Source organism: Rattus norvegicus, chromosome 3, assembly GCF_021556685.1.
Source record: "Rattus norvegicus strain SHRSP/BbbUtx chromosome 3, alternate assembly SHRSP_T2T, whole genome shotgun sequence".
In the NCBI taxonomy this organism is placed as follows: Eukaryota; Metazoa; Chordata; class Mammalia; order Rodentia; family Muridae; genus Rattus; species Rattus norvegicus.
In genome coordinates this window covers 54,337,995-54,364,407 of record NC_141536.1, presented here as the reverse complement: position 1 = coordinate 54,364,407, position 26,413 = coordinate 54,337,995, and the positions used below count along the sequence as shown (strand labels likewise).

General features: G+C 46.3%; 1 protein-coding gene across 7 annotated transcripts in view; it reads right to left on the bottom strand.

Annotated features, from left to right (window-relative positions):
* Myo3b (myosin IIIB) overlaps positions 1–26,413 on the bottom strand; it is a 406,405-nt gene that overhangs the window by 90,994 nt on the left and 288,998 nt on the right. For 5 of the 7 annotated variants that reach the window (NM_001393777.1, XM_087653545.1, XM_087653546.1 and 2 more), the window contains 1 exon segment: positions 16,938–17,046. In NM_001393777.1, the coding sequence (NP_001380706.1) occupies positions 16,938–17,046 (109 nt within the window). 7 annotated transcript variants of the gene reach the window in all.

The following is a 26,413-nucleotide window of genomic DNA, read 5'->3' as shown; positions in this document are numbered from 1 at the left end:
TGGGAGAAAGTACTGCCCCCAGAGAGATACATTGGAAAGTACTTGACTGAACAAAGTTAAGCAGATTTCTTCCCAGAGATCTAATATGCACAGTGAAATTCTGAGAGGGGGGAAGCAAGATACTCTTCCCGAGACATTATCACCACATCCCACTCCCATGTGTTGTGCACTGCATTGTAACAATAAGAGAAACCTTAGGAAAAGAAATCTAAAGTGTATCTTCTTTTTTTCACATCTTCATTTGGAGAGAGAGAGAGAGAGAGAGAGAGAGAGAGAGAGAGAGAGAGAGAGAGTGTGTGTGTGTGTGATGTGCATTTGTGTGTGTGTGTGTGTGTGTGTGTGTGTGTGTGTGTGTGATGTGCATTTGTGTGCATGTGTGTATGTAAGACCAAAGTTGACTTTGGGTGACTCTCGCAATTGCCTTTCACCTTATATATTGAGGCAGGGTCTCTCACTAAGCCTGGAGGCTGCCGATTTTGGCTAGCCTGGCTAGCCAGCTTGCCTGGAGACCCCTGTCTCTTCCTGCTGAGTGCTATACAAGTGGCCACCACATCTGTGCATTTATGTGGGTTCTAGAAATCCAAACTCCAGTCCTCATGCTTGCATAGCAAGTGCTTTATCCACTGAGCCATCTTCCCAGTCGCCACCTTGCTCTTTCAAAGAATGGGGCAAGTCAGAGCTGGCAGTAGCTTGGTTAGTCAAGTGTTTGCTATTTAAGCATCGAGTCTTCGGTTTGATCCAGGGGCAGACGTAAGTGTGCACCTGTAATCTCAGTGCTAAAAAAGGAAGAGACTGGGGGAGTCCACGGAGTTTGCTGGCCAGATGAGTTAGTACAGAGCTCCCACTACCGATGAGGTTCAGTGAGAGACCCTGCCTCAAATAATAAGGTGGACTGGGATGGAGAGAGGGTCAATGGTTCAGAGCCCTTGCTTCTCTCCAAGAGGACCTGGGTTCAATTCCTGGCACCTACATGGTGGCTCACAACCATCTCTAACTCTAATTCCAAGGCGTTTGACATCCTCTTTTGGCCTCTGCAGTGCACATCCATACATAGGAGTAAAGACATGTTGAACAAATAAATCTTTTTTTAAAGAAAAGAGATGGAGAAGAGGTTGATTTCTGGCCTCTCTACACATGTGCACACTTGCACACATACATGAATGAGTACACAAGCACACAAATTAACTAACTAAGAAAAACAAATGAGTGGGACAAACTAGTCTTCTCTGGAAATTTCAATGCTTTGACTCCTTCATGGCGATTTTCCAGTAGCTTCTTAGTTTCCTTTATTTTTGATGTGCATGTTTGTGCACATGTATGTTTGCACACATGTGTCTTGTCTCTCCATTGCTATGACAAAACACATTAGATTGGAGCCTAGCGTGGGCAAACCTGAACAAAGTACATTCTTGGAAAAACTAGAAAAAAAAATTGACTGTTAGGGAACTAACAAGAGATTACTCATTTTAAAAGTATGACATTTTATTTCTCTTGCATGCTTATATGTTTGTTTCTCTTGCATGTTTACATAAGCAGTATTTATGCACATGTGTTTGCATGTTCACCTGGGTATAGGCACGTGTATGCGGAGGCCGGTGGTTCACAGTGGGTGTCTTTCTTGACCACTCTTCACTGGACCCAGAGCAGGCTAATTTGGTGAGGCCAGCCAGTCTTTTGCTCCACGGCTCTCCTGTTGCTTTCCCTGCCTTGTGAACACTATCTGGGGTTACAGAAGAACCACTAGGCCTACCTGCCTGGGGTTTCGGTGAGCTCTAGAGAGTCATCCTTCCCCACATTTGCACAAGAAACCCTTTACCCACTTAGCCATCTTCCCAGCTAAGTGACACTGCCTTTAGAATCGTCATCCGAACAAAACAAAACAATCTTAGTGTACACACACACACACACACACACACACACACACACACACACACACATATATATATATAAACAGTCTTCCCTCTCTGTGAGCATTCACAAACTAATGAATCTCCATCCTTCCTCACACACATTCAGGGCACTTGGGCCTCTCAGAAGCACAGCCAGTATCTCCTGCAGATGCCTCCAGGCTCAGGCGCGTGATGCAGCTGGCACACTTAACTGTGTGAGCCTGCAGGGACGGAAAACCCCAGCCACCGCTGAAAACCCTTCTTCTAGGAATCTGCCTTGCAATAAGGAAAAAACCCGAAGAGCTGGTGTCTGCTTCTCTCGTGTGACAGATGAGAGGCAGTGTAGAGCTTGGCTTTCTGCATGCTGTCCTCGGAGTGCCCAGGATCTTTTCATTCTGCAGTGGAGATCATGAAGCCAGCTGGCTCTGTCATGCTGTACTGGTAACACAGTGGGAAGTCACTGTGGGCTAGGGTCTCGGCCTCAGCTTCACAGGCTCTGAAATTCAATTTGTCACTTCACTGAGGAATAGTGGAAAGGGGGTCATGGGGCTACCCTAACCGAACGTGGAGTCGTATTTGAAAAGCATAATGCTGGCGTGTGATTTTTTTGCAAGGAGCAGCAAATTGCACCGTATTTGTTCCCTCGCTAGCTGGTCGCTAGAGTCTGGAGACTAAAGAGTTAGAAAGGTGACGGTCTTGGAGGATAAGGTTCATCATCACACTTGTCTGACAGCCGGCCTTTTCTCAGACGAGGTTAGCCTCTGTTACTGTCTGGTTTTAGATGAGAATCGAGACACACACGCTGCCTGTCAAGTCTCTGCTTCCTATGTCTCATTTAAACTGTTTCTTTGTGTACGTTTCATTCATTTTGATTAGAGTTACATCTTATCCTGTATCGATTACAGCTTATTGGTGCCTAAACAAATTGAGACATGCATTAGCGCTACACACTTGAAAGCATATGCTAGTTGCAAAGCAGGGCAGGTTCCAACGTCACAGGTTGGGTTTTGTTAGCTTCCTGGTGACTTGTAGGAGTCATTTCTGTCAAGCTTGTTCCTCACATGGCAGCCCTGGGAGGAAGGTTACTCAGCACAGCTAGCAAACCGTCCCCTGTTCCTTTGATGACATGGGACAAAACAGTCTTTTAGTCAGGGAGCCATTTCCTGCAGCCAAGGAGCAGCTATTGAACAAGCCTGCAGACAAGGTGCTCCAAGCAGGAGGTGAGGAGGCCTCCGGGGCCCTTGGGGAACACAGGTTTCAGACACGCACACCATACAGCTTTCTTTATGGAGGGTACACCGGGAAAAGGAAGAGATTGGAAGGGGCCCCAATGCTTTCAAGTCACAATGGTAGATAAAGATGTGTAAGAGGTAATATCAGGGGACTCTGGCCGTTGTTGAAGATCCTGTGCTGACTTGAGACTGGCAATTCTCATGTGAATTAGAGCTAGGTGTTGGAGCCTTTCAAGGCTTCTTGGTGCCTCCAGTCTGTCTGTCCATCTCTCTCTCTCTCTCTCTCTCTCTCTCTCTCTCTCTCTCTCTCTCTGTGTGTGTGTGTGTGTGTGTGTGTGTACACGCACGCATATGCAGAGGTCTATGCTTCTGTGCAAGTGTGTCACAACACAGTTCAAGAATAAGGTACTGTGAGAATTCTAAATGCTTGTAAGAAACCTCCGAGAAAACAAGAGTCCTGTGACCTCAGTTTCTTCAAACCACAACTTTGCTCTTAGAATGTGTTTTCATGCTCCTCCTAGGTGTGGCATCCTTGTGATTGTACACTTTACTCAGGTGACACTTCTTAACCCTGAGAGTATAAATTGTTAGGTGCTCTGAATAAAGTTGACTTTAGTCTGATTCATGTTTAGGCCCCGCTCTCCCAGGGTTCACATTGCCAGCTGGAAAGGTTAATGTGCATGCACAGAGGCCAGGGGAAGACAACAGTTTCCCAGCTCTACCTTCCTCTCCCTTATTCCTTTGACACAGAATCTCTGATTGAACTTGTAGCTAGGCTGACAGCAAGGCAGCCCCAGTGACCCTCGTGTCTCTGGCCCAAGTACTGAAACCACAAGTATGCGTAGTCATGCCTGACTTTTTATGTGAGTGCTGGCATCCGAACATAGGTCTTCGTTCCTGTATAGCCAGCTGTCTTAGCCACTTGGCCATCTCTCCAGCTCTATTATTTAGTTCTAATAAGGAATAAGGAACTCTCCAAGGGTTGAGGGATAACACAGAGGGCACGCCAGCCTCCCCAGCAGTGCCCCCGTTCTCCCCCGCTCTGTCCCAGGTGTCATTGCCTATTTTAACCTTGTATGCTCTTTAACTTTGAACACACAGAGTACAAGGTGTTAAAATGCTCTTTAAAGGACAGATTCTTGCATTTTAAGTTCACAAGAATCAAGTGCACATGTTAATGAATCTTTCATTACAAAACTTAAAAAGCTGATGTGTGTAGCATGATTTCCTTTTCCATTCAACTACCTTTACCACCGCCAGTAGGCACCTGCCAAGGCCCAGTGAAATGTCTCCGGTCGGTCTCCACCTCCACCCTCTCTGCCTTTTCCCCTCTTGGTGGGACTGCAGGCTGCCATTTCTATTCTATACTGAATGCCCAGACCATGAAAATGTGGCTCTGTAGATGATTTGCCTGGTTCCCACTCGGATGAGCTGAGGGTCTGTGTCTCACCTGCAGAGGAAGCTGTCTGGGAGTCTGATCCAGGGAGCAGCACAAAGGTCAGTAGGCACCATGGCCTGGTGTGATGGTTTGCATATGCTTGGCCCTAATAGTGGCACTATTAGAAGGCGTGGCCGTGTTGGAGGAAGTGTGTCACTGTGGGGTGGGCTCGGAGACCTTCCTCCTAGCTGCCTGAGGATGTTTCACCCTGTTCCTGGCTTCCTTCGAGTGAAGATGTAGAACTCAGCTCCTCCTGCACCATGCCTGCCTGGATGTTGTGATGCTGCCATGCTCCTACCTTGATGATAATGGACTGAACCTCCGAACTGTAAGCCAGCTCCAATTAGATGTTGTCCTTTATAAGACATATTGGTCATGGTGTCTGTTCACAGTTAGGTTCAATAAGACCCTAACTAAGATACCGGGTTAACATCCATGGCCAGTTTACTTAGATTAACCTAGTATCTCACTAGTGTGTGTGCTTGAGGGAACTTTTCCAAAGATGACTAGCTGAGGGGAGAAGAGTTGCCCTGAATGTGGGAGGCACCATCCCATGGGTTCCAAACTGAATAAGCAAGAGGGGAAATGGAAAAAACCTGCTGGGTGCCAGCTCCCTCTCTCTGCTCCATTGCGTCTCCGCTGTGATGGACTGCATCTTCCGACAGAAAGCCAGGGTAAACCCTTCCTCCTTTAAGAGCTTTCACGGGGATGAGCCGAGTGACTGCCACCAGAGTCCCCTTGCCTTGTGAACTTTCAGCTCCTCTAACTAGAGAGCCCACCAGTTCCGGTGTTACTTGTTAGCTGAGGGACAGGTTATCAGCCTCCAGGGGTCTGAGGCTCTACAACTGCAATCTATGACAATGTATCAGGGTCTTCTTTCCTCACCAAAATAAGTGACTAAAAGACTTGACAGCAAAATAGTTCCAATTTTCCCCCTTTCCTGATCAAGACTACTTTCGTGATGAAAAGTGATGTCTATTGCTTTGCTTCTCTCTCATATGCATGTACCAAGGAGATGATGATACAGGCCGGGGTAATCTTCACACCTAGCCAAAATTAGCATCCTGATGTATATCTTTTCAGATATGTACATATACTAGTGGCCCATGACTATTTTTTCAATGACATATCGACATAGCATTTTGGGCTTCCTTTTATGATTCTGAGCATATATTTATATATTATAATCATATAATACCATCATATATATGGCTGTATAATGTTTCACTGAGTGATTAGCATAAGTGACTATATACCATGTTTTAAATATTTCAAATTGGGCCCACATCTCATATGCCATCATATTCATTGCTGTACAGTGTTGCCCTGAGTGCTTAACACAAATAAGCTGAGTAGTCACATTTTTTTAAAATATTTAAATTGTGTCTGTCTCTCACATTATGAATAGGGGACCCTTAAATACTCAATGGACAAGGTTCTAAGTTCTGATTCATTTAGCTCCCTGGCATAAATATTTGGTGTGAAGTTGTTGGGCCTAAGGGTGAGAAAAACCCCTTTTCTTCTCTAAGGGTTTAAATTAAATCATCAGTTTCTCCCCTAAAAGGAAACAAAACTGAACATCTAGCCACAGATGTATGAAAGATCCTTTTTTCTATTATATCTCCAACACTAGATGTTATCAGTCTTTTTAATCTTTACATACTTTTGTCAGAAATGGGTACCTCAATATTTTTCTTACATTTAAGAAGAGGAAAACATCATCATGAGTTTTAATATCTGACATCATGGGACTACAAAGGGCAGACTAGAAGAGAAAGGGCCTTAACATGGTACATTTGGGCAAGAGGACCCAGTAGAATTGTGCCTCTCAGCTTGGCTTCTGGTTTTGTTTTTTCCTCATTTGTTTTGGATACTTGGCACTTTTTATAAGAATATTGAAAAACACATCTCGTATCCCTCTGGAGTTAGCACTGCTGCCGAGGGAGCTGGTTATGCAAATCCTACTTAAATATGTGGATACACCACTGCTCTAAAATACACTCGGGTTTCTGTTTTAGAACATGGCTCAAGGACTAATTTCTCTGAAAAGCTCCAGGAACTAATAAATGTTTCCTATGCCACTGCTTTAAGTCAATACCAGTTAGGACTTACGCTAATTTCCTGAACCCTATCAGGTTTTTAAGGATGGTCATTTTTGTTTACCCCATTGCTTTGCTCCAACTGGGAGCCTACCGTGTTAATGCCAGCTCTTGGGTTCTCCTTTCTTTCCTTTCCTCCCTGGTCTGCACTACTTTGTAAAAGTCTAAAGTGGGAATGGAAGGGTTTTCTTTCTTCTGATGAAAATGGCACCTTATCGGCATGTGGTACCCCACTGCCAGCCACTTGGAAAGCTGTCTTGGCCCTTTAGCATTTCAGCCTCCAGCTGAGAAAAGGATTGGAATGGGAGCAGGGGCCAGGGGCTCTGCAACCTGAAAGTTTATGCAGCACTGTCTGAGGGTCACAGCCTAGCAGAACAGCAGAGCAAGTCACAGCACTGGAGTTCGGGGGAGGACCTAGGTAGCAGCACCTGAGAATTCAGCAGCATGGGCAGCATGGGCAGCATGGGCAGCATGGGGACCATGGGCAGCATGGGCAGCATGGGCAGCATGGGGAGCACGGGGAGCACGGGCAGCACGGGCAGCACGGGCAGCATGGGCAGCATGGGCAGCATGGGCAGCATGGGCAGCAGCTTCTGTGGTGCCTGGAGAGAACGGAGGCTTGGTTGCCTCATTCACCTTCCCACTCCACTAAAGATTCAGGTTCCCCATTTCACAGACCAGGGGGAGGAAGCTGGGCTCTCTGAGTAAGCAGTACAGGTCAGAACCAGATGGAAACCAGATCCGGCTGCCACTCTGTCTCCATACTGTTTTGTTACCAGTGTCCCACCATTACATTGGGGATCTTAATGAATGTCAAAAGGGAGGCAAGGACAAGGCCTCCAAGCAGCTTCTTTTGTGTCACTCAGCTTTTCCTTTGAATGAGTTTTGTCTTCCAAGGACTTCACGTGGTTGCTCGGTCTGGTTTTGAACTCCCAGGCACAGGAAACATCCCTGGCTCCACCCCTTGAGTAGCTGGGACTACAGCCACAGGTCTCCTCACCTAGCATGGCAGTGGTAGGGTCTTGAAATGCTGGACAGGTTGACCTATGCAGAGCCATAGTGTGAGCGCCTTAAAAACTGAATTAGCATCACGCACGGTGGTGCACATCTTTCATCCCAGCACTTGGAAGACAGAGGCAAGCAGATCTCTGTGAGTCTGAGGCTAGCCTGGTCTACATAGTGAGTGCCAGCCTGGTCTACACAGTGAATGCCAGACCAGTTGGAGCTATATTGAAAGATTCTATCTAAAAACCAACCCCCCCAAAGAACACTATAACCCCAAAAACAAACACACAAAAACAAAAAGCAAACTCAATGGCACTAGAGGAAGTGAAGCTCAGCGAGAGTGACAGAGGATTCTGGTGAAGAGAAGGAGGCTGGTGAGTCAGGGAGAAGGCTGAGGCTGACAGAGGGCATCTGAGCATGAGCACTGCCGCACACCTATCGCTTTGACTCTGTCTTCCACAGCACTGCGGACTGGAGTTCTGACACGCAAACTGCAGGGACCTTCTCTGAGAAACCTGGAGAAACCTGACACTCCTTTAGTTCCTAAGCACTGAAGCGTCTGTTCTCAAAAGGAAGGGTGTTCTCCTACCAGAGTGCAGCGACTAAAATCGGAAAATTAAGATTAGTAGCAAGACTCTGTGACCCACTCCACAGTGCTCTGATTTTGCAAACTATGCCAGGGGCGACTTCTGTAGCCGAGGAAACCCTGGACCAGGGGTCACATTCACTTATGTCTCCTTCCAGCGGGGAGAGCTCCTCAGCCTTCCCCTCTGTTTCCTTCTGCAGCCTACTGGCCAGTCAGCGTCCAGAAGACTCCTCTGTTGGGGTCTGTCTGCTATTTCCTCAGGATTAAATCCAGGTCATGCTTATTTGGCAGGAAATCCACAGACAAGACGCCGTTCCGAGGGGCGCATGCGGTCTGGTGGCTCCATCACCGTGATGCTGTCATTTGGTCACAGTGGCTTCTTGTGGGGGTTGATTCTGACATTGTGAAAATAGCGTGCTATTCCCTAGTCTCTCACCTACTGTTTTAGGCACCCAGTCATGATGCTTGCCTAGAGCTGCGGTCATTTCCATACTTGAAAAATGTCGATTTTTCAATCATCAAATCTACATTTATTACTTCACATTCTAATTGCAATGAAGAGTTTCCTTCCACCCTCTCTCCCATTTCCCCCTTCTATCAATGCGCATTTCTGAATTATTTTTATTCAATGGGTTTTATTCTTTTTTTTCCATCATTCTTTTACTTTGATGTTCAAACTGTCCTGAATTTAGCACTGGCTTAATATTAAAGGACCTTGAAGTACCATCAAGACTTCCATACAGGAAGAATTATGCTGCCAAGGTAACATGAATAACTCCTGTTATTCATGTGTCAGAAGAGTGTATGTGTGTGTGTGTGTATGTGTGTGTGTGTGTATGTAATGTATATATAATGTGTGTGTATGTATATACATACAACACACACATACACACGTGTGCATGCACACATATACACAGTCATACACACATACATACATTCATACTTGCACACACACACACACACACACACACACACACACACACACGGTGTGTGTTATCTCATTTACTTATTATGACTTGGGGAGGAAGTTGTCCTGCCAATTGCTCTTCCACGAAAGATTGGGGAAACCTAGGCCCTGACAAATGAGTGTGATCAGGAAGTTTTTACTGTAAGAAAGTTGTGGGAGTGGCCCCTGGGATTCCATCGCCTGTCATAAGGATGTGTGTGAAAACCCCAGAAAAGATCAAGACTTTGCAAGCGGAAGAGCACTATCCCAGCACTCTGTGGGTGCACAGAGGCCTGACTCGGTCATGTCACTCTGGGAAGTAGGCTTGGCCCCTCCCGAAGAACAAAAGCCATATCAGGCTTTCTCAGAACTGACAGAGCAGCGGAGTGAAATTCTACAGCGGCCCAGCAGCTCTCTGGTTCTTTGGATCCCAGATGAAGACCCTGGTGTGGGGGGGGTGTCCTGTATCCCCCTGTGTGTGGCCGCTAGATCGTCCCAAAATACTACTTCCAACATCACCTCAATTAATAGAAAGCTCAGATTCTGCAAGCATGAGCTTAGGGAAACGAGGATCCTTCCCAATGGTGAAAAAATTTCAACTACCCTGACTTCAAGAGAAAGCACAGTTGGATCTGACAAGAGCAGCCTCGCCCTCCCAGGTGGAGGAACAAACTAAAAATAAAAGGTAACAAGGTGCTTCCTGCCGCCTGTCTGTAAATCCAGGAGGCGAAGCAGATACCTCAACCTGGCACAGATTAGGGCCGGCCAGCTCTGCTGCCTCCACCGGAGAGCAGCCATGTGGTGCCCAGAGCCAACAGCTGCCAGGCAGAAGCCCTCAGATTAACCCATAGGTGGTGTTGAACCACTTCCCATTAAGATATTTGCAAAGCAAACAAAAATGATAGCCCCTCTCTGAGGCCTGGGAGGCAGCCAGGAGGCTGGCTGTGCTTGTTGACACAAAGGGCTCTCTGGGGAGGGGCAGGCAGGAAGGCTACTCCTGCCCACATCTAGACTGTGTTGATCTTGGCCACTGGGGTTGTTCTGTCCTGGGACTGTTTATTATCTAATTTCCCAATCACAGCACTCACAAGATCTCTATTTCTCCAAAGTTCCCCACCTCTCTCTTCCCCACAGCAACCATTCAGATGAAAAGAACAAACCTAGGCCACTGTGTTGGTTCTGATGAAGGAGACAAGTCTAAGCACGGCCGTTACTAAGATGCAGAGAGGCTGCGACCCCACTGCTGTCAACAGCTTTCACGGCCAACACTTGCTTGGGACAATACAGGTGCAAGCTATCTTGACAGATCTGTGTTCTCATAGGCGAAGCGTGAGTCACAGAATGAGTTTGGAGGAAACTCTGAGAGCTATTTCCTTCTAACTCAAAGGAGGAGATGAAATAAAGTTAGGAAGTGTGCACTGTTGCTACGTGGTGGCACACAGACACACAAAGATCATTTTTATACGAAGGGAAAATATTTCTTGTAACAGCTCATACTTGGGCACCTTCTCTTAAATTCTTCAATATGGGCCTGACATGTGTTTTGGCAGGGTTCCATCACCAGGCTGCATATGGTGAGGGTCTCCAGGCAGACAAAAGAGCCAAGGGCTGGACTGCCAGACTTGTGGACCCTCGTGGAACACAGAGGAGAAGTTGAGAAGCAGCCAGAACCAACCACATTTTGTCATTTACTGCGGGTTGCCTTTTAGTGTAGGACTACAACTTTAAAGATGCAGGTGTTAATTTTATGAGAGGAATGATGAAGGGGGGCGGGGAGAGCAAGTGAGAGAGAGAGAGTGTGTTGGACAGGTTTCTTGATAAATAAATAATGGGGTCTTTTCATACAAAAGGAGGGCAGCTTTAGGTGCTTTTTATCCAAATAGAATTGAATGTGACTTTATTGAGATGCAACTTTTCTTAGGAGACAGAGAATCCAACTTTGCAGAGCAACTTTGCCGATACAAGGCACTGTAGGGCAGATTAACCTAACCACAAAAGCTCCCGTCCATCGGACTCCGCCTGGAAGGCCCGGGTGGGGCGGGATTATGATGTCAGCACATATAAAGTGCGTCGGAGCATTGCAAACCGGTTCTTAGATAACAGCCCACCTTGTCTGAGGTACTAAGTTCAAAGCCTTGTCTCTACGGCTTGGAGGTGTGGGGATCAGATTGGAAAGGCCCAGGATCCTGTCAGATATACACTCCGACTTCCTCTCTGCTGAAGTTCCTATGTTCTGATCTCTAGAGACTGACTTCACCGTGAGAAATAAATCACAGAGAGCTGCCTGCTAACAACCAAACTGCTAAAACAACCCACCCACCCCTACCTCAACAGCTTTCTAAAGGTGGGTTTGTCTCTGAGGTTGGAGGGACCTCCTTACGTCATCAGTACTGATGACTTTCGGAGAACGCCAGCTCTCTGCTGTATGAAAAGCTAATTAGCATGCTGACGCCCAACTTTAGAGAACCAGGAAGCATGAAAACACAGTCATTCATCAGCCACTCAATCCCTCTTATGGCCAAAGAGCCTAAGCCCTAGGTTCTGTGAGTGATGCAGAAATGCCAGTGCCAGCTTGGGTGTTTACTGTCTCTCGTGGGACAGAGAGATGGCAGCTAATGCTTTAACCTAGGGCATGCTGGGTAATCCTCTAAATGTCTATCATGGTTATTAGCACATCAGCCATATTGGGTAGGTGAAATTATTTAAAAACATACTTGACTAAGGATGGACACGGCTGGACCCAGACCTGGACAGAGACAGTCTAGCTCCAGAGTCCTAGCCTGAATTGTCCCTGGGCTGGCTGAGGCCCCAGGACACAGAGCGCAGCATTCCCATGCAGATGCCAGCATAGCTAAGCAAGGATGAGGAGAGCAGCAGGCAGGGGAGTGGAGAAGACAGCACTGAGGGCTCTAACACATCACCACAGCAGGATGCTCCAAGTTCTAAAAGGCTATCCGAAATCTGGGTTGTTTCACGAAATGTTTCTAGTTTTGTATGTTAGGAACTAATCAAAAACTAGAAAAACACTGTATGAGCAATAACAAACACCTGCCAATGTATCTGCCATTGTATCTGCCATAGTCAAGCCAAACGTTTGGTGTGTGCCGATAGAGGGTTTCCTCATTTTGTTGTGCTGTTGCTCAGTTAGGAGGTCCCCCAAATGCAGGCCCCACCTGTCTCTGCCCATAACAGTTCTATTTCTTCACCTCATTCCCACTCATTCTTGTCTTCTTCTGCTGGACCCTTCAGTGTCCCCAGAGCAGTTCCTACACATCCTGTGGCTGGACCACAGCCTGTTTCCACTCGTATCTGGAACCCTCTTCTGCTTGTGTCTGCTCTCGGCCCTAGAGCAGGGGCCACAGGACTAAGACTTTGAAGGAAGGGGAAACGTCAACAGGTAAAGAAAGTCCAGGCAGGGTAATCCTCTCCAGGAGGATTAGCATGAAGAGACACACAGAAATGGGAAAGTAAAGGACATGTTGAAAAGCTCCCAGCAGTTCCAAATATTTGCAAAAGGCCTCTGGTCCTCGGAATCTGGTACTATAAAGAGATTGCTGACATTCTCGACATACACAAATCTTCTAAAAGAGCCCCTTGCAGAAGGATCGCTGATGATTTAGGGTTTGTTGAAATAGTTCAGATAAATATTTATGTACAGCCATAAGCAAATCCACAAGGAAAAATATAACGTGAAACAGATTTCTCCTTGAAGTTCTTTCAGCTGCTGATAAGATTCCTAGCCTCAAAGGTTTTGGAAATAAATGTGGCCAATTAACAGCGTAAACATCTCGGAAGTCTAAGAAGACCCTAACGACAAGGCTCTGATGGTTATGTGTGGACGCGCTGCTAGCTGTGTCCTAGCCCTAATGGCAAGAGTGAGCCCAGGGCCTAAAGTCAACCTGGGCTTTACCCCTGAGAACAGAACCAGAAATGCAAATGAAGTTTGGCATTCAGGTTAAAGTTGAGAGTAAACATCTGGAATCGATCCTAAAGTTTTGGAAACCTCAATGCTTATCTTGGACCATAATTCTAGAACTGAACCAGAGGGGTCTTGTTCTTCCTACATCAGCTTTAAATGCTAATATTACTACTATAGTTGTTAATACTTCTGTCACCATGACCAACAACTCAACAGCCCTCTTTGCTGTGTCTAGCACTGAGCTCGCCCCTTCATGGAGATTTTTCTCTAGCCATCCCAGCTGCCTTCCCCTCTGCCATCTAGGATTCTGAAGTTCAGAAAATGGAGGGAACACAGCAACTGAATGGAAGCCTCTAAGTGGCTGAACTAAGATCTGCACCTAGGGTTGCTCCCAAAACTCATTCTTGTTCCACACAAATAAGGTAACATACAGGGCTGGAGAGATGGCTCAGTGGTTAGGAACACTGGCTGCTCTTCCAGAGGTCCTGAGTTCAATTCCCAACAACCACGTGGTGGCTCACAACCATCTGTAAAGGGATCTGATGCCCTCTTCTGGTGTGCATGAAGACACTCATACACATAAAATAAGTAAATTAATAAAAAACATTAAGGTGCACGTAGATAGTGTTTACTGTATCATAGGAGACTACGGTTTCTTACTTCTTCCTCCCCCTATGCTCCCATTTTCCCTCTTCCCTATAGGTGAATGCACCAGCTAGGCCACGGTGCTGGGAAATACACTGGAGGATTTATTCGCCTTAGTCCTCAGTGCTGCCACGTCTTCCCACAAAGAACTCCCCACACAGAGTATTTATCAAGCAATGGAGCGATCTGTATTTCATGGGCCACATGAAAATCTGGCCCACAGTTGGGCCTCGTGACTGCAAGGCTGCTTCTCTGGATCATTAATCCTGAGGTCAGCCCAGTTGGCTCCCAGCCCCAGAACTACAAGGGTGACACCCAGAAGAAACATGTGCCCATCTCGCCGTCTTGTGAGGTGCCAGCTCTCCTTTAGCTGCCTGAATCACGAAGGTTCCAGCCACTCTGAAGTGTCCACACTGAAGCAGATTCTCTGGGGTGTATCATAGCCAGCGTGCAGAACCAGCTGCATCTTCCCTCCACATCGGAGCCCTCACCCGATTCCTGTGGGTCCTTCTCACATAACTGCCTCGCTGTGGTGGGAAATGGCACATTGAAGGCCTCAGACTTTCGCCATAGACAGGTCAGATTAAATCAAGAGCTACTTCCCTTAAGACGAGAGGGTCCCCATTGTTCGAGCAAGGCTCACAACCCAGAGATACTTTTTACTTCCTCATTCTCTGTACACCATCACCGGTTCACACAGAAAACAGAGCCGAGATGCCACACGGCACAGACTAACTCCCTCTCTCAGGCAAGTCTGTCTTCTCTCCTGCTGAACTGACCCACTTCGTCATACATGTTGGGAGCACCTTTCCCATGGAGCTGTAGACTAGGAAATGGGTGCTGGAATACATTCCATCAATCTAAGAGTGATATAATCCCGATATATTTTTCCCTCTCTGGTTGTGATTCAAGATTTAAGGTAGGACAAGTAAAGACACAATGTGGATAGAACAGAGAAGGCCCTGGAGGAATCTTTGGGCATCTGGAGCCTCGCTCAGGAGGCTGTAGAATTTATAGCCTGAAAGTGTGGACGCTGGAGTAGATGGCCTGTGCTCAAATTCTGACTGTTATAAGTAACACTGCCCGTAATTTATAATCTCTAAGTGCTGGAAATGCTAGAATGTGCTCTTCTCCCATTGCTTGAGCAGGTTACTGTCTGCAAACCATTTAGCCGGGAAGACATTAACAGTAATAAGTACTAGCGATTGTTGTTCCTGGAGACAAAGGTTCTAGACTCGGACCTCAGACCTGCCCCTTAGCTCTGCACGACACTGAACAACCCCCACCAGCTGATGGAGGGCAGCCAATGGGAAATCTGACAAAGCTAACCTAAAAATGTATTTTCCTTTCTCTTCATTAATTGACCACTTCTGATTAACTTCTGTAGTGCCGGGCATCAAAGCCAGACCCGTTGTGTACTAGCCCAGCACACTTACACATCTGCAACACTGGTCAGCTTTTGAGAGCCTGACCCTAGCTGTCACCAGGGCTCACAGAGTGATACAGAAGAGAATGACCCAGTGCTGACCATTGGATGGGGCTGCAGAGATGGCCTCAAACTCCCCTGCCATCCCACCCTCTGCACATATTGTCATTGTGTCTGGATCTTCCTACAAACTCCTCCTGCCTCTCCTTCCTTCTTTCCTCACCAAAGGGAACTGCGTGTTGGCCTCTTTTTTTTTTTTTTCAAACGGAAAACTTCAGTTTGTTTTATCAGCTTTAAATTTCTTTTTTAAGCACAAGCTTCATTCTATTTGGTTCTTTGCTTTTTAACTGTGCCCTCCTGCATTTAGCTGTTTCCTCTTCCTAGTAACCTATGTGACGCAGCCTGGGAGCTTCACTCGAGGGAGGAATGTTAGAAGTCTGCCCTGAAGAACAGGTCTGAGTGATCCAGAGGTCTCTAGGGCCATATTTCACAGCTGTGCTGGCCTGGTCTGAGCCCAGAGTCAAAATCCCTTCAGAGCTGATTAGTGCAGATGTCCGCTGAAACAGTACACTTCAGTGATGGCCAGGCCCTGCTGCAGTCTTTCTGACTTATCTTTGGTAACGCAGGAAGTTTCATTCTTTTTGCTTTTGCCTGTGTCTAGGATTTTTTTAGCTTTGCGGCTTTGACTTCTTGTTGCTGTTGTTGTTGCTGCTGCTGCTGCTGTTGTTGTTGTACAATCCTTTGAGGGGCTGTGCTAGTTTTAGGAGGCTACATAGCAATATTGCTGGCTCCAACCCACTCTGTTCCAGCAGAACCTAGCGGAGCCATGCCTTCTATCTTGTGCCAACCAAAAGTGTCTTTGGTCATTGCCAACCATCCCATAATGTTAGTACTGTGTTGCTCCAGATTGAAAAACACTCTTTTAACCCAAAGGAACCAATTAAAGGTTTTACTACCATAAGAACACAAAGAGGTTGGCAGTTAGAGTGGCAGCTCAGCGGTTAAGAGCACTGGCTGCTCTTCCAGAGGACCTGGGTTCAATTCCCAGCACTCATACAGCTACTGACAACCATCTGTGACTCCTGTCCTGGGGATCTATCACCCTCTTCTGGCCTCCATGAGCACTGCAAGCATGTGGTGCTCAGACACCTGCCTGTGAAGCACCCACGCAGGTAAAAAAAAACAAAAAACAAAAAAACAAAAACAAAAACAAAAAAACCCCACATAGAATCAAATAATTTTTTGCAATCAAGATTGTGTTCTTCTTGTCCTTATGAAATGAAGACTTCTCTCTATAGGGTGGTGATTTGTAACATGAGAGATTCTGAGGGAAGTATGTTTGAGCTCCACTCTTTCCAATTTACAGTATTAACATAGTGGCAGAAGTACTTTGTGGTCCACAAAAGAACTCATATGGTAAGATTGACCTTTCTGGATGGGGTGTAGTTCAGTTGGTAGAGTGCCTCTAATATGCATGAAGCTCTGGTTTTTAAGCCCTGCACTGTATAAACCTCATGTGGTGGTGCGGACTTGTAATCCTCAAACTTCAGAGATAAAGTCAAAAGCATCAGAAGTTCAAGGTCATCCTGGACTACATTCTGAATTTGAGATCAGTCTGGGCTACAAGAGACACTATTAGAAAGGAAAAAAGAGAAGTGGGGAGAGAAGGAGGGAGGGAGGGAGGGAGGGAGGGAGGGAGGGAGGGAGGGAGGGAGGGAGGAAGGAAAAAGGGAGGGAGGAGCCCTAACTTACCAGTCTGTGTCAGCTTCAGCAGGACAGTTCCTTGAAGTCTCTTCATGTCTGCTGTTGGATTCTACTCCTGAATCTGGAAAGCGTTTCTCATCAGGAGTGGTTTGGAGAACTGAAAGGAAACCACCACAAAGTAGTCAGAGGTCAGAGGTCAAAGGGTAAGGCAGAAGCAGTAGAGCGTCTGTTGCTTGCCTGTGCTCCATAGCTCCTTTTTACTGGTCCCAACACCTCCCCAGGCCATCTGTAGACTTCTAGGGTATGCCATTTAAACAAATGTGTTCCGGGACTCTAGGTCACGCTCAGTGTTAGGTCCCAGCCCACAGATGAGATAAAATAGCTCTCGGGAACACAAGCTACTCTCTGGTATTAGGTATACAGTGGGTAGAGAGAGATCCTAGGCGCCAGCCATCAGGAGCACCACGGAGGAGCACTGTGCTGGACGTAGCTGAGTGACTCCATTCTGGCTGTCAGAACACGGGTAATATGAGCTGTAAAGACACACTCTTTCCAGGGGTAGTCTGTTTCCACATTTTTATGGAAGGCACTTACCTGATGAGTTTCTTAACAGAGGGAACCACAAATACATCCTTCCTTTTGGCGACAGTGGCAGCCATGACTAAGCAGTCATGGCTCTCTTTTCCACTAAACCTCACTTTTGGCTTCCAGATTTTCAACACAGCACTTCATGTTCTCAGAGTGTGGGTCCCCAACCAGCAGAACAGCACCAGGAGAACATTTTGAGGAATGTGCTGGCCAGCAAGTCGTTTTGAACAAGCCCTCCTTGTTGAGGCTGGATGCATTGTTTCCAGACAACGAGCCTTCATGCCGGAGTCACATTGAAACCACACGGGGACATTTTAAACAGGCCTGTTCCCTCCCTCAAGAGAGTCTACAACTGAACTTGGGTTGAGACTGGCATCAGTTAACAAGAGATTCCCAGATAATTTCAACATGTGGCCAGGACTGAAAGTCACAGTTCCTAGTCCTTACAGCCAATCAACTAGGGAAGGGAAAAGACGCCACAACTATTTACTATTCTCATTTTAGAAAAGTCTAGAAAAACCAAACTAAAGTATGGCCAAAAAGACAACCTTTTGATGTGGCCATTGTACTGTGTTAAGGCAGACACCTTAACCTTAAGTTGAAAGACAACCTTAAGTTGAAAGCTGTTATGATACCGGGTGTGGTAGTGTGCACCTTTAATTCCAGCACTCAGGAGACAAAGGCAAGTAGATCTCTATGAGTTCGAGGCCAGCCTGGTCTACATAGTGAGTTCCAGGATTGCCAGGGCTACACAGTGAGACCCTGTCTCAAAAAAAAAAAAAAAGTAAACAAAAAAGGAAAACCGTTATGATGGCAAGACACACAACATGACAGAAATAGAAAAGAAAGGAAAAAGCACAGATTCAATTACTTTCCTCCCACCTATTGGTGGTGGGGGCGAACTGCTCCCGCTTTAGATTGCTAGCTTCCTCCCTTTGAAATGAATCTCTCTATGTAGAACAAATACAATTCTTTTGAGTTATTGGTTGTGGATAGAACCATCTGTTGTTGCTGTTACTGCCACAACACAAATGCCAGAAGGATAATGAGAGAAATTTAATGGAACATTATTACATTTTTATTATGACACAAAAAGCGCTGTAACCAGTGAAAATGAAATTTAAAACAAAAGGAGGAAGGGGAGGGGAGGCGGCAATGAGAGGGAGAGAGGGGAGGAGAGAGAGAGGGGGGGAGAGGGAGGAGAGAGAGAGGGGAGAGAGAGAGAGAGAGAGAGAGAGAGAGAGAGAGAGAGAGAGAGAATATGAATAAAGAACTATGAGCCCTCCCTTCAGAAGTCCATTCACTCATTCCCCACCTGGCCACCTGCACTCTCTTGATTGATAAATTCCTCCATTCAGGGTACCTGGCACATCCCCCCTTCTTCGAAGTCACTTGTCATGCTGGGTCAGTGCCATAAAAGTAGAAATTGACATGAAGGGAAGAAGAAGAACTTGTCCCCGGGCATAGATAAATGTCTTTCCTTCATTCTGAAGGGAAATTGCCTGAACTAGCCTGAGGGTGTAGCTTGGTGGTTGGAGTACTTGCCTGGCGAACATGAAGACCTACATTACCCAAGCATGGAGGCCAGTACCTGTAACCCCAGTACCTGTAATCCCAGTACTCTCAGTATTCAGGAGAGAGGAACAGGAGGGTGAGAAGTTCAACATGTTTTTCAGCTACATGGCTGAGTTCTTTTTAAAAAGATTTATATATATTATGTATGTGAATACACTGTCTCTGTCTTCAGACACACCAGAAGAGGGCATCAGATCCCATTACAGATGGTTGTGGGTGCTGGGAATTGAACTCAGGACCTCTGGAGGAGCAGTCAGTGCTCTTAACCACTGAGCCATCTGTCCAGCCCCCATAGTTTGGTTCTTATTTAGCCTGGAGTACATGAGATCCTCTCTCTGTCTCTGTCTCTCTGTCTCTCTCTTACACACACACACACACACACACACACACACACACACACACACACCACCATAGGAAAGAAAAGAAGGGAGGGAGGGATGAATGGAGTGGGGGGGGGGAGGAACTCTCCACGATGAACTTTAACCTCGTTCTCCGAGCAGGTCAGGAGCGCCAAGAGCTAGCTAAACTGCCTGTGTGGAGAAGTGGAGTCATAGGCTATCATTTGCACCTACCTGAAAACCTTAATGTTCACAAGGAACAATAACAGTTTAATACAAATTCCCAAAGACAACAATAAAAAAGAAAGGCAGTAAGGATGGCGAGGTCGGTGACCACAGCCAGGAACAGCAGCAGCCACTGCAAGGGCCGCTTCCTGAGGAGCTCAGCGTGCGCCTGGTTACTTCGACTTGCTTTCCGATAGAAATTCACAGAATTTCTCCTCATGTAATTCAAGGGAAAACTCATTCCGTGATTCTCATTCATTTACACTTCAGTCATCAAAATATTGATTCTAAGAGTTATTTGAAGTATAAAAACCAAACAGAAAACTTAGAAAAATATTCTTAATAAAGTTTGGATGGAGTCGGCCTCTCCAACCCCAGCTTTGGTTTAGAACAGGGAGAGGCATCATCGGTCCATCTAAGGAGATGAGGAAGTCAAGATGATCGATCCCTCAAGTTCAAAGTAGGACCCCAAGCTGTAAAGTATTTAAGGGCACCCTGGTGCAAGCTGGAATCTCCTGGAAGCTCTCTGGCAAATGCATCCTCAAATGAGGAGAGGCGAGACATGGAAACAGGAAGCAGAGAGTGTTGGTATCAGGAATTGCCTTCAGCAGCACTGGTTGGTCACTGTTGCCATGGCAATGGCAAAATAGTCCCAGAAGACCTTTTGGTTCAATTTGCACCTCCACCTGGGAATTCTTATGGCACATTCTAAATAAAAGGCAGACTTCCTCTGTCCTCTCTCTTTTCTCTTCTTTCTTTCACCGCTTCCCCTTGTCTCATTCCCCCATTAAATCTCACCACGTGGAAACATTTGGCTGATACGTAATAACAATGAGATTTTAATAACAACAGACAGCAAGAGAGAAACAAGGTCACCCATGTCAGGTGAGTGGGTCAGGTTCAAAACTTACACCAGGGACACATGGGAAATAAGGCAATGAACATGAACAAGAGGAACCTTCACTAAGTGCTGAACTAGAGGCTGAGGCTTCAACAGGCCTGGTCAGCTGAGCTCATTTACACTGTGAATGGTGAACTGTGCTCCGTTCCCAGGAAGGCTGAGCTCAGGGTCTACCAGATCATCTCGAAATAAAACGGGAAGGCGTTTGACTGTCAAGGGCTTAAAGGAGGTTATTTGTGATGGCCAGTTTTAACTGTCAACCGGAAACAACCTGAGTCATGTAAGAAGAATGCCCGGGAGGAGGGGATTGCCTAGATCAGTCAATCTGAGATCATCTCAATTGTCCTAGGTGCTGTGAGGAGTGGGCAGCACCACTCCCTGGTTTTAAGCGCTGTGTCTAGGGTAGCAGCAGAAGCTGACTGAGCTTTCTGTGCACACATTCTGTCTCTGTCTTTGTCGGTGGATGTGATGTGACCAGCTATGTCAAGCTCTTGCCAGCGTGACTTCCCAGAGGTGACAGTCTATAACCTGGAATTGTGACCTAAAATAAACCTTCCTTCCCTTGGGTTGTTTTTTTGTCAGGGTATTTTATCACAGCCACAGAAACAAAGCTAGCACCGTGTTGCACACTCAATGGGCTTCAGGGCCAGGAGACACAGCTGGGTAAAGGGTTACATAGAAATGTTGTTGAGTACTAAGCAGAGGGTGCATGTCTCTTAAAGACAAAAAAGATAACACGCATTCAAAGGCACAAAAAGAGAAGCAGGGACCACTGTGTGCTAGCAGGAGTATGAAACATACATGCACACACGCAGATACACACATGCACACACATGTACACACTCATACATGCACTTACACAGATACACACATGTACACACTCACATGCACTCACACAGATACACACATATATATATACACATGCACATGCTCACAATACACACATACACACATGCATATGCTCACACATGCACATACACTGATACACACACATGCATGCACACATACACACATGCACATACAGACACACACATGCACACTCGTGCACCCACAGATATACATGCACACAGATAAACACACATGCATAGATACACACGTACATATACACATTCACACATGCACACACACACACAGATGGGGGCAGGGATAATTTCCCCTCATAAATTCCAGTAAAAGCCACTTTTGTGACACCTTAGTTTTGAGCTTGTAAGCTCCAGAACTGTGAGAGAATGCTTTTTTTTGTTGCCCTTGGCCACCAGGTTTGTGACAATCTGCTCTGGCTGCCACTGAAAACTAATACCCAGGCTAGGAGTGTAACTTAATCTCTCTCAGCTTCTAAAAAGGGAGTTGGTGACCGGTGGCAAGGATTGAAATTACTAGAAGAAAGAGAAGAAAAAGACCAGGCACATAGAACCAGTCTGTCTTGTCAGGGACAGGTGGTAGGGGCTAGAGATTAGGAAGAAAAGATAAGAATATAAACGAGGACATTTTAACTTAACAAACATAAACATATGGACTATTATGTCCCTGTCACCATTCTACTACTCTTACAAGAATTAACTAATTAATCTGCATAGTAGTCTTGAATGATAGACACCAATGTTACTCCCATGCTGCAGTTGATGAATTTGAGGTAAAGGGCATTAAATTACTCGTCTAGAAGCCAGGGAGATGGCTCTGTGGATAAAGGCACCTGTCTCCATGCCTGACCATTGGAGTTACATCATTAGGATCCACATGATTCCCACAAGTTGTCCTCTGACCTCTACATGAGCTTACTTGTCCAGCACCATAGAGGGCCGGAATTCAAATCATTTGTCCCAAGTCTGAATTCTTTGTAACTCCATCCTCATTTAAACACTTACGAATTATAAATAGGGTCTGGAGAGATGGCTCAGCGGTTAAGAGCACTGACTGCTCTTCCAGAGGTCCTGAGTTCAAATCCCAGCAACCACATGGTGGCTCGCAACCATCTGAATGAGATCTGATGCCCTCTTCTGGTGTGTCTGAAAATAGCTACGGTGTACTCATACACATTAAATAAATAATCTTTAAAAAAGAATAATAATCTCGCCCATCTCTCTCTCTCCCTTATAAATAGAAACAAAAACCCAGATCTGCCTATGTTCTTTCATGCTCCTGGGTTTAAGGGTCACAAGTTGGTTGCTGAGGACAGAGTCTAGCCTGGTGTTTGACGATTCATCCAGCGGACAGCCCCCATCACTGTCTCAGCAGCCATGTAATTCTAGTAGGATTTCTTGGGGACAGACTAGGTAAACTCTTCTGTTCTCCTAAGGGCTTGGGCAGAAGTTGTCGCTGCCCCTAGTAGAGAAAGTGCATACATACAAGACACAAAAGTCAGGCTATCCCTCCTGAAGGTGCACGGCAGATGGCACCAGGAGCCAGAGTGCTTTCATCCTGGAGTGACGCCTGGTCAGCAGCCACCTCCTGGGAGGTCCTACAGGCAAAGACCACCAAAAGCAACACAAGAAAGTCTAATTCTTAACTTCAAGAGCAGTAGCTCTCCCTCTCCCTCTCCCTCTCCCTCTCCCTCTCCCTCTCCCTCTCCCTCTCTCTCCATTAAAACTCCTACCCTTCAGCTCTGCACACAAGATTAGTGTAGTCATTTCAGGCTCAGGAAAGCGTTCTCTGCTTTGCTTCTTCAGCACTTAATGCTGTCCATTATCCCAGTTAAACTTTAGGCTCAAAGAAAGTCCTACCCGGCAACTGCTTTACCAACACTGGAGGCTTAGGAGAGAAGCTTTGTCTTACTCTAGGTCCCTTCTGCACAGAGGGACAGCCATTCCATTCTCTTTCTTCTTTCATTCTTGCTTGACCTGAAGTTAGATTTAATTCTTATAATTTATTCCCTGTCTGCTTCCCAAAAGGGAGGTTGGTGGTTTCCTGAAGTGTAGTCTTCTTGTGGTGGTGCTTGATGGCCAGCTTAGTGCCCTTTTAGACCTAGGACAGGGGTGTCAGTTGGTACCCATTTGATAAGAAAAAACATCTTTTACTTTACTTTCTTTCTTTTTTTCTTTTTTTTTTCTTTTTCTGGTGTGGTGCAAACAATCAAAGACAGAACCTTGCACAGGCAAGCACTTGCTTCACTACTGGGCTATGTCCTAGAGCTCCTCACAGGTTTCTTCATGTTGAGACACCTTCCAGAATGTTCTACACAGAATAGCATTGAGAAAATGGAGGAGAGAATAGTAGACTGGCGACTAGGAATTCCTGGTTACAGAAAGTTTTCCAGCATCCATCGATGACAACCTGGATAGGATTTCTCACAGGGTCCCATGGTGAGAATTAAGACAAGTAAGGCAGGGAAACAGGTTTATATAAACTGCACACATTGCCATGAGAAATCACAGGTTGCCCGTGCTAATACATTTCTATGCTCATCAAACAGTGCCCACCTCTTGGAAATAGTATTTTTTTTCTCTGGGTCCTCACACATAGTAGGCCATCACTGAAACCCTTAGATACATCCTCCATCTAGGATCTTCCTGGCTCAAATAGTTCTGGTTTTCTGCAAAATAAAGTTATTTAACTGCTACGACTTAAAAAAAAAAAGATAAAGTGTGGGATGTTTTCTTTATTCATGGTCACCACGAACTGGAAAAGCCCTTCTGCTGGAGAGCAGATACAGGGGTCCTGCTTGGTACTGGGAAAGAAAGCACTCTTGAGGGACACAGTGACTCAGGTGAGCTTCAAAAGCATTCTGCCGAGAGAAGACGTTGCTTTCTAAAGTCTGCATGGGGTGTGACACATATAGAACCTTTTGGAAAGAGCAAGACTACAGAGACAGAAAAGCCCATCAGTGAGCAGGAACATTGAGCAAAGGACCGAGGAGGAGCTTTCTGGAAATATGTATTTTCCCAGCTGTGGAGGAGATGTGCTGTTTGCCTGTGTTAGCCCAATCTTATCAAACTTTAATTTTACTGTATTAAGCTGTATCGTAATAAAATTGTCCGGGGTTGGGGATTTAGCTCAGTGGTAGAGCGCTTGCCTAGGAAGCGCAAGGCCCTGGGTTCGGTCCCCAGCTCCAAAAATAAAATAAAATAAAATAAAATAAAATAAAATAAAATTGTCAAGAGGTTGTTAGAAGGGAAGGGGGATATGCTCTTTTTCCTCTAGTGGGACCTATTCCTCAAAAAGCAGGACCTAAGCTTGCTTCCTTGAGCTGGCTGGGAGGAAGGAGCATGGCAGGGGAGGTGGCTTCTGACAAGAGGCTGTTTGCATCGTTGAGCATAGCTGGTTTTGACACTAAGCACTTGGCTGGAGGTCTGTGAAATTAACTCTGGTCGCTTGCACATCTCAGCCATCACAACTTTATCGACGAGAATGGCTACCAGCTGTCACCCTTGCCTCTGCCTCTGTTCCTGGCGAGATTTAGACTTCATGGCCACAGCAAATCAAACAGGGATCTGGCTATGGCTCGTCGAGCTGAGGTTTGAACTCCTGGCCAAATGCCGTCACTCAGCTGTGATGCTGCCAATCACCCGTCACTGCGGGTTAAACGTGACAGGTACACAGAGGTCTTCCAACACTTCAGACATCTGAAAGGCAGCTTGCTTTCCACACTAGCCTTAACCAATCTGGACGATATTTTATCTCTCGGCCCCTAGAATTTCTGGTTTTGCAGAGAGCCAGAAAGAACGATTTACTAGCTTCCAGAACAGGTTGTGAAAAGGGCCTTAAGCCAGGGAGTCGGGAAAAATGGTGTCAGGAACCTCAGTAGCTCTCAGCAGCATGAGGCTCCAAAGCCAAGAGGAAAATAAAAGTTCTTGAAATTGGTCACAGAGCAACAAAATGCCCATTGCTCGCCATCATAAAGATGTCCCTGTAACTGTATTTGCGGGTTGACAGGAGCTGTGTGCACATTAGACACACAGGTAACTTTCTCCACTCTTTATGAGAAATGATGGGATAGCCACCGTTTCTACGCTGAATTCCATACACATAGAACAGGGTAGGATAGGATTTTAACTGTTTCCAGTTTTGACTGGTGTGCACATCCATGGGCAATGACCAAGATGGAAACTAAAGGCAGAACGAAGTCTACTAAAGAGGCCTGAGTGAAAGGGCTGCAGATCCATGGTTCAACTCACGGAACACACAAGGGAAGCTCATTTATTCAAACCCAAAGCACGCATCTGCTCAAGGGGACACAAAATCTGACTTTGCATCCTCAAGGATCCTTTGATCAAAGTCCAAAAATAAAATCAGGGCTGTATATTCTCGCTGTGGCACAGGTAGCTTCTCTCAATGCTCTTTACCCTGTGTGGGTCCGGCCTAGCAGACTAATGGAAGTTAACGAATGTGGCAACACTTTACGACTCTCCATGGGAAAGGTGGATAACTCCAGTGTCATCAGAATGCTGCCTCAGACAGTGTCCAGGTGGCAAAAGTTTTGTGTTTTCTACCAGAGGGAAGAACGCAGGCTCCACCTGAACAGGCGCTGGCCACAGGCTGCCTTTGGAGTGTTACCCTTGAGTCTTAGGGCCACCAAACTGATGTGTTTATAAAAGATAAAGGGGGGTGTGTTCTATGGAGGTGTGGCGGAAGGGGGTGCCTCTGTGTGACCATGCTGAGGCATCCCTTTCCCCTGAGGGACCAGCCACAGGACGATAAAGTAGAGAGAGAGAGAGAGAGAGAGAGAGAGAGAGAGAGAGAGAGAGAGAGGTGTAGAAGAGTAGAGGCCGACCATAAGCACGTGGAGAGAAGGAGGAAGGGAATGAGGAGAGAGGGGTAAAGGGAAGAGCAAGAGAGAACAAGAGAGTGAGGAGGGGGCAAGCAGCCCCTTTTTAGTGTCAGGCAGACCTGGCTGTTGCCAGGTAACTGTGGGGGTGGAGCTTAGACAGAAGGCTAACACAAATGGGAAGCCCAGGTCTCAC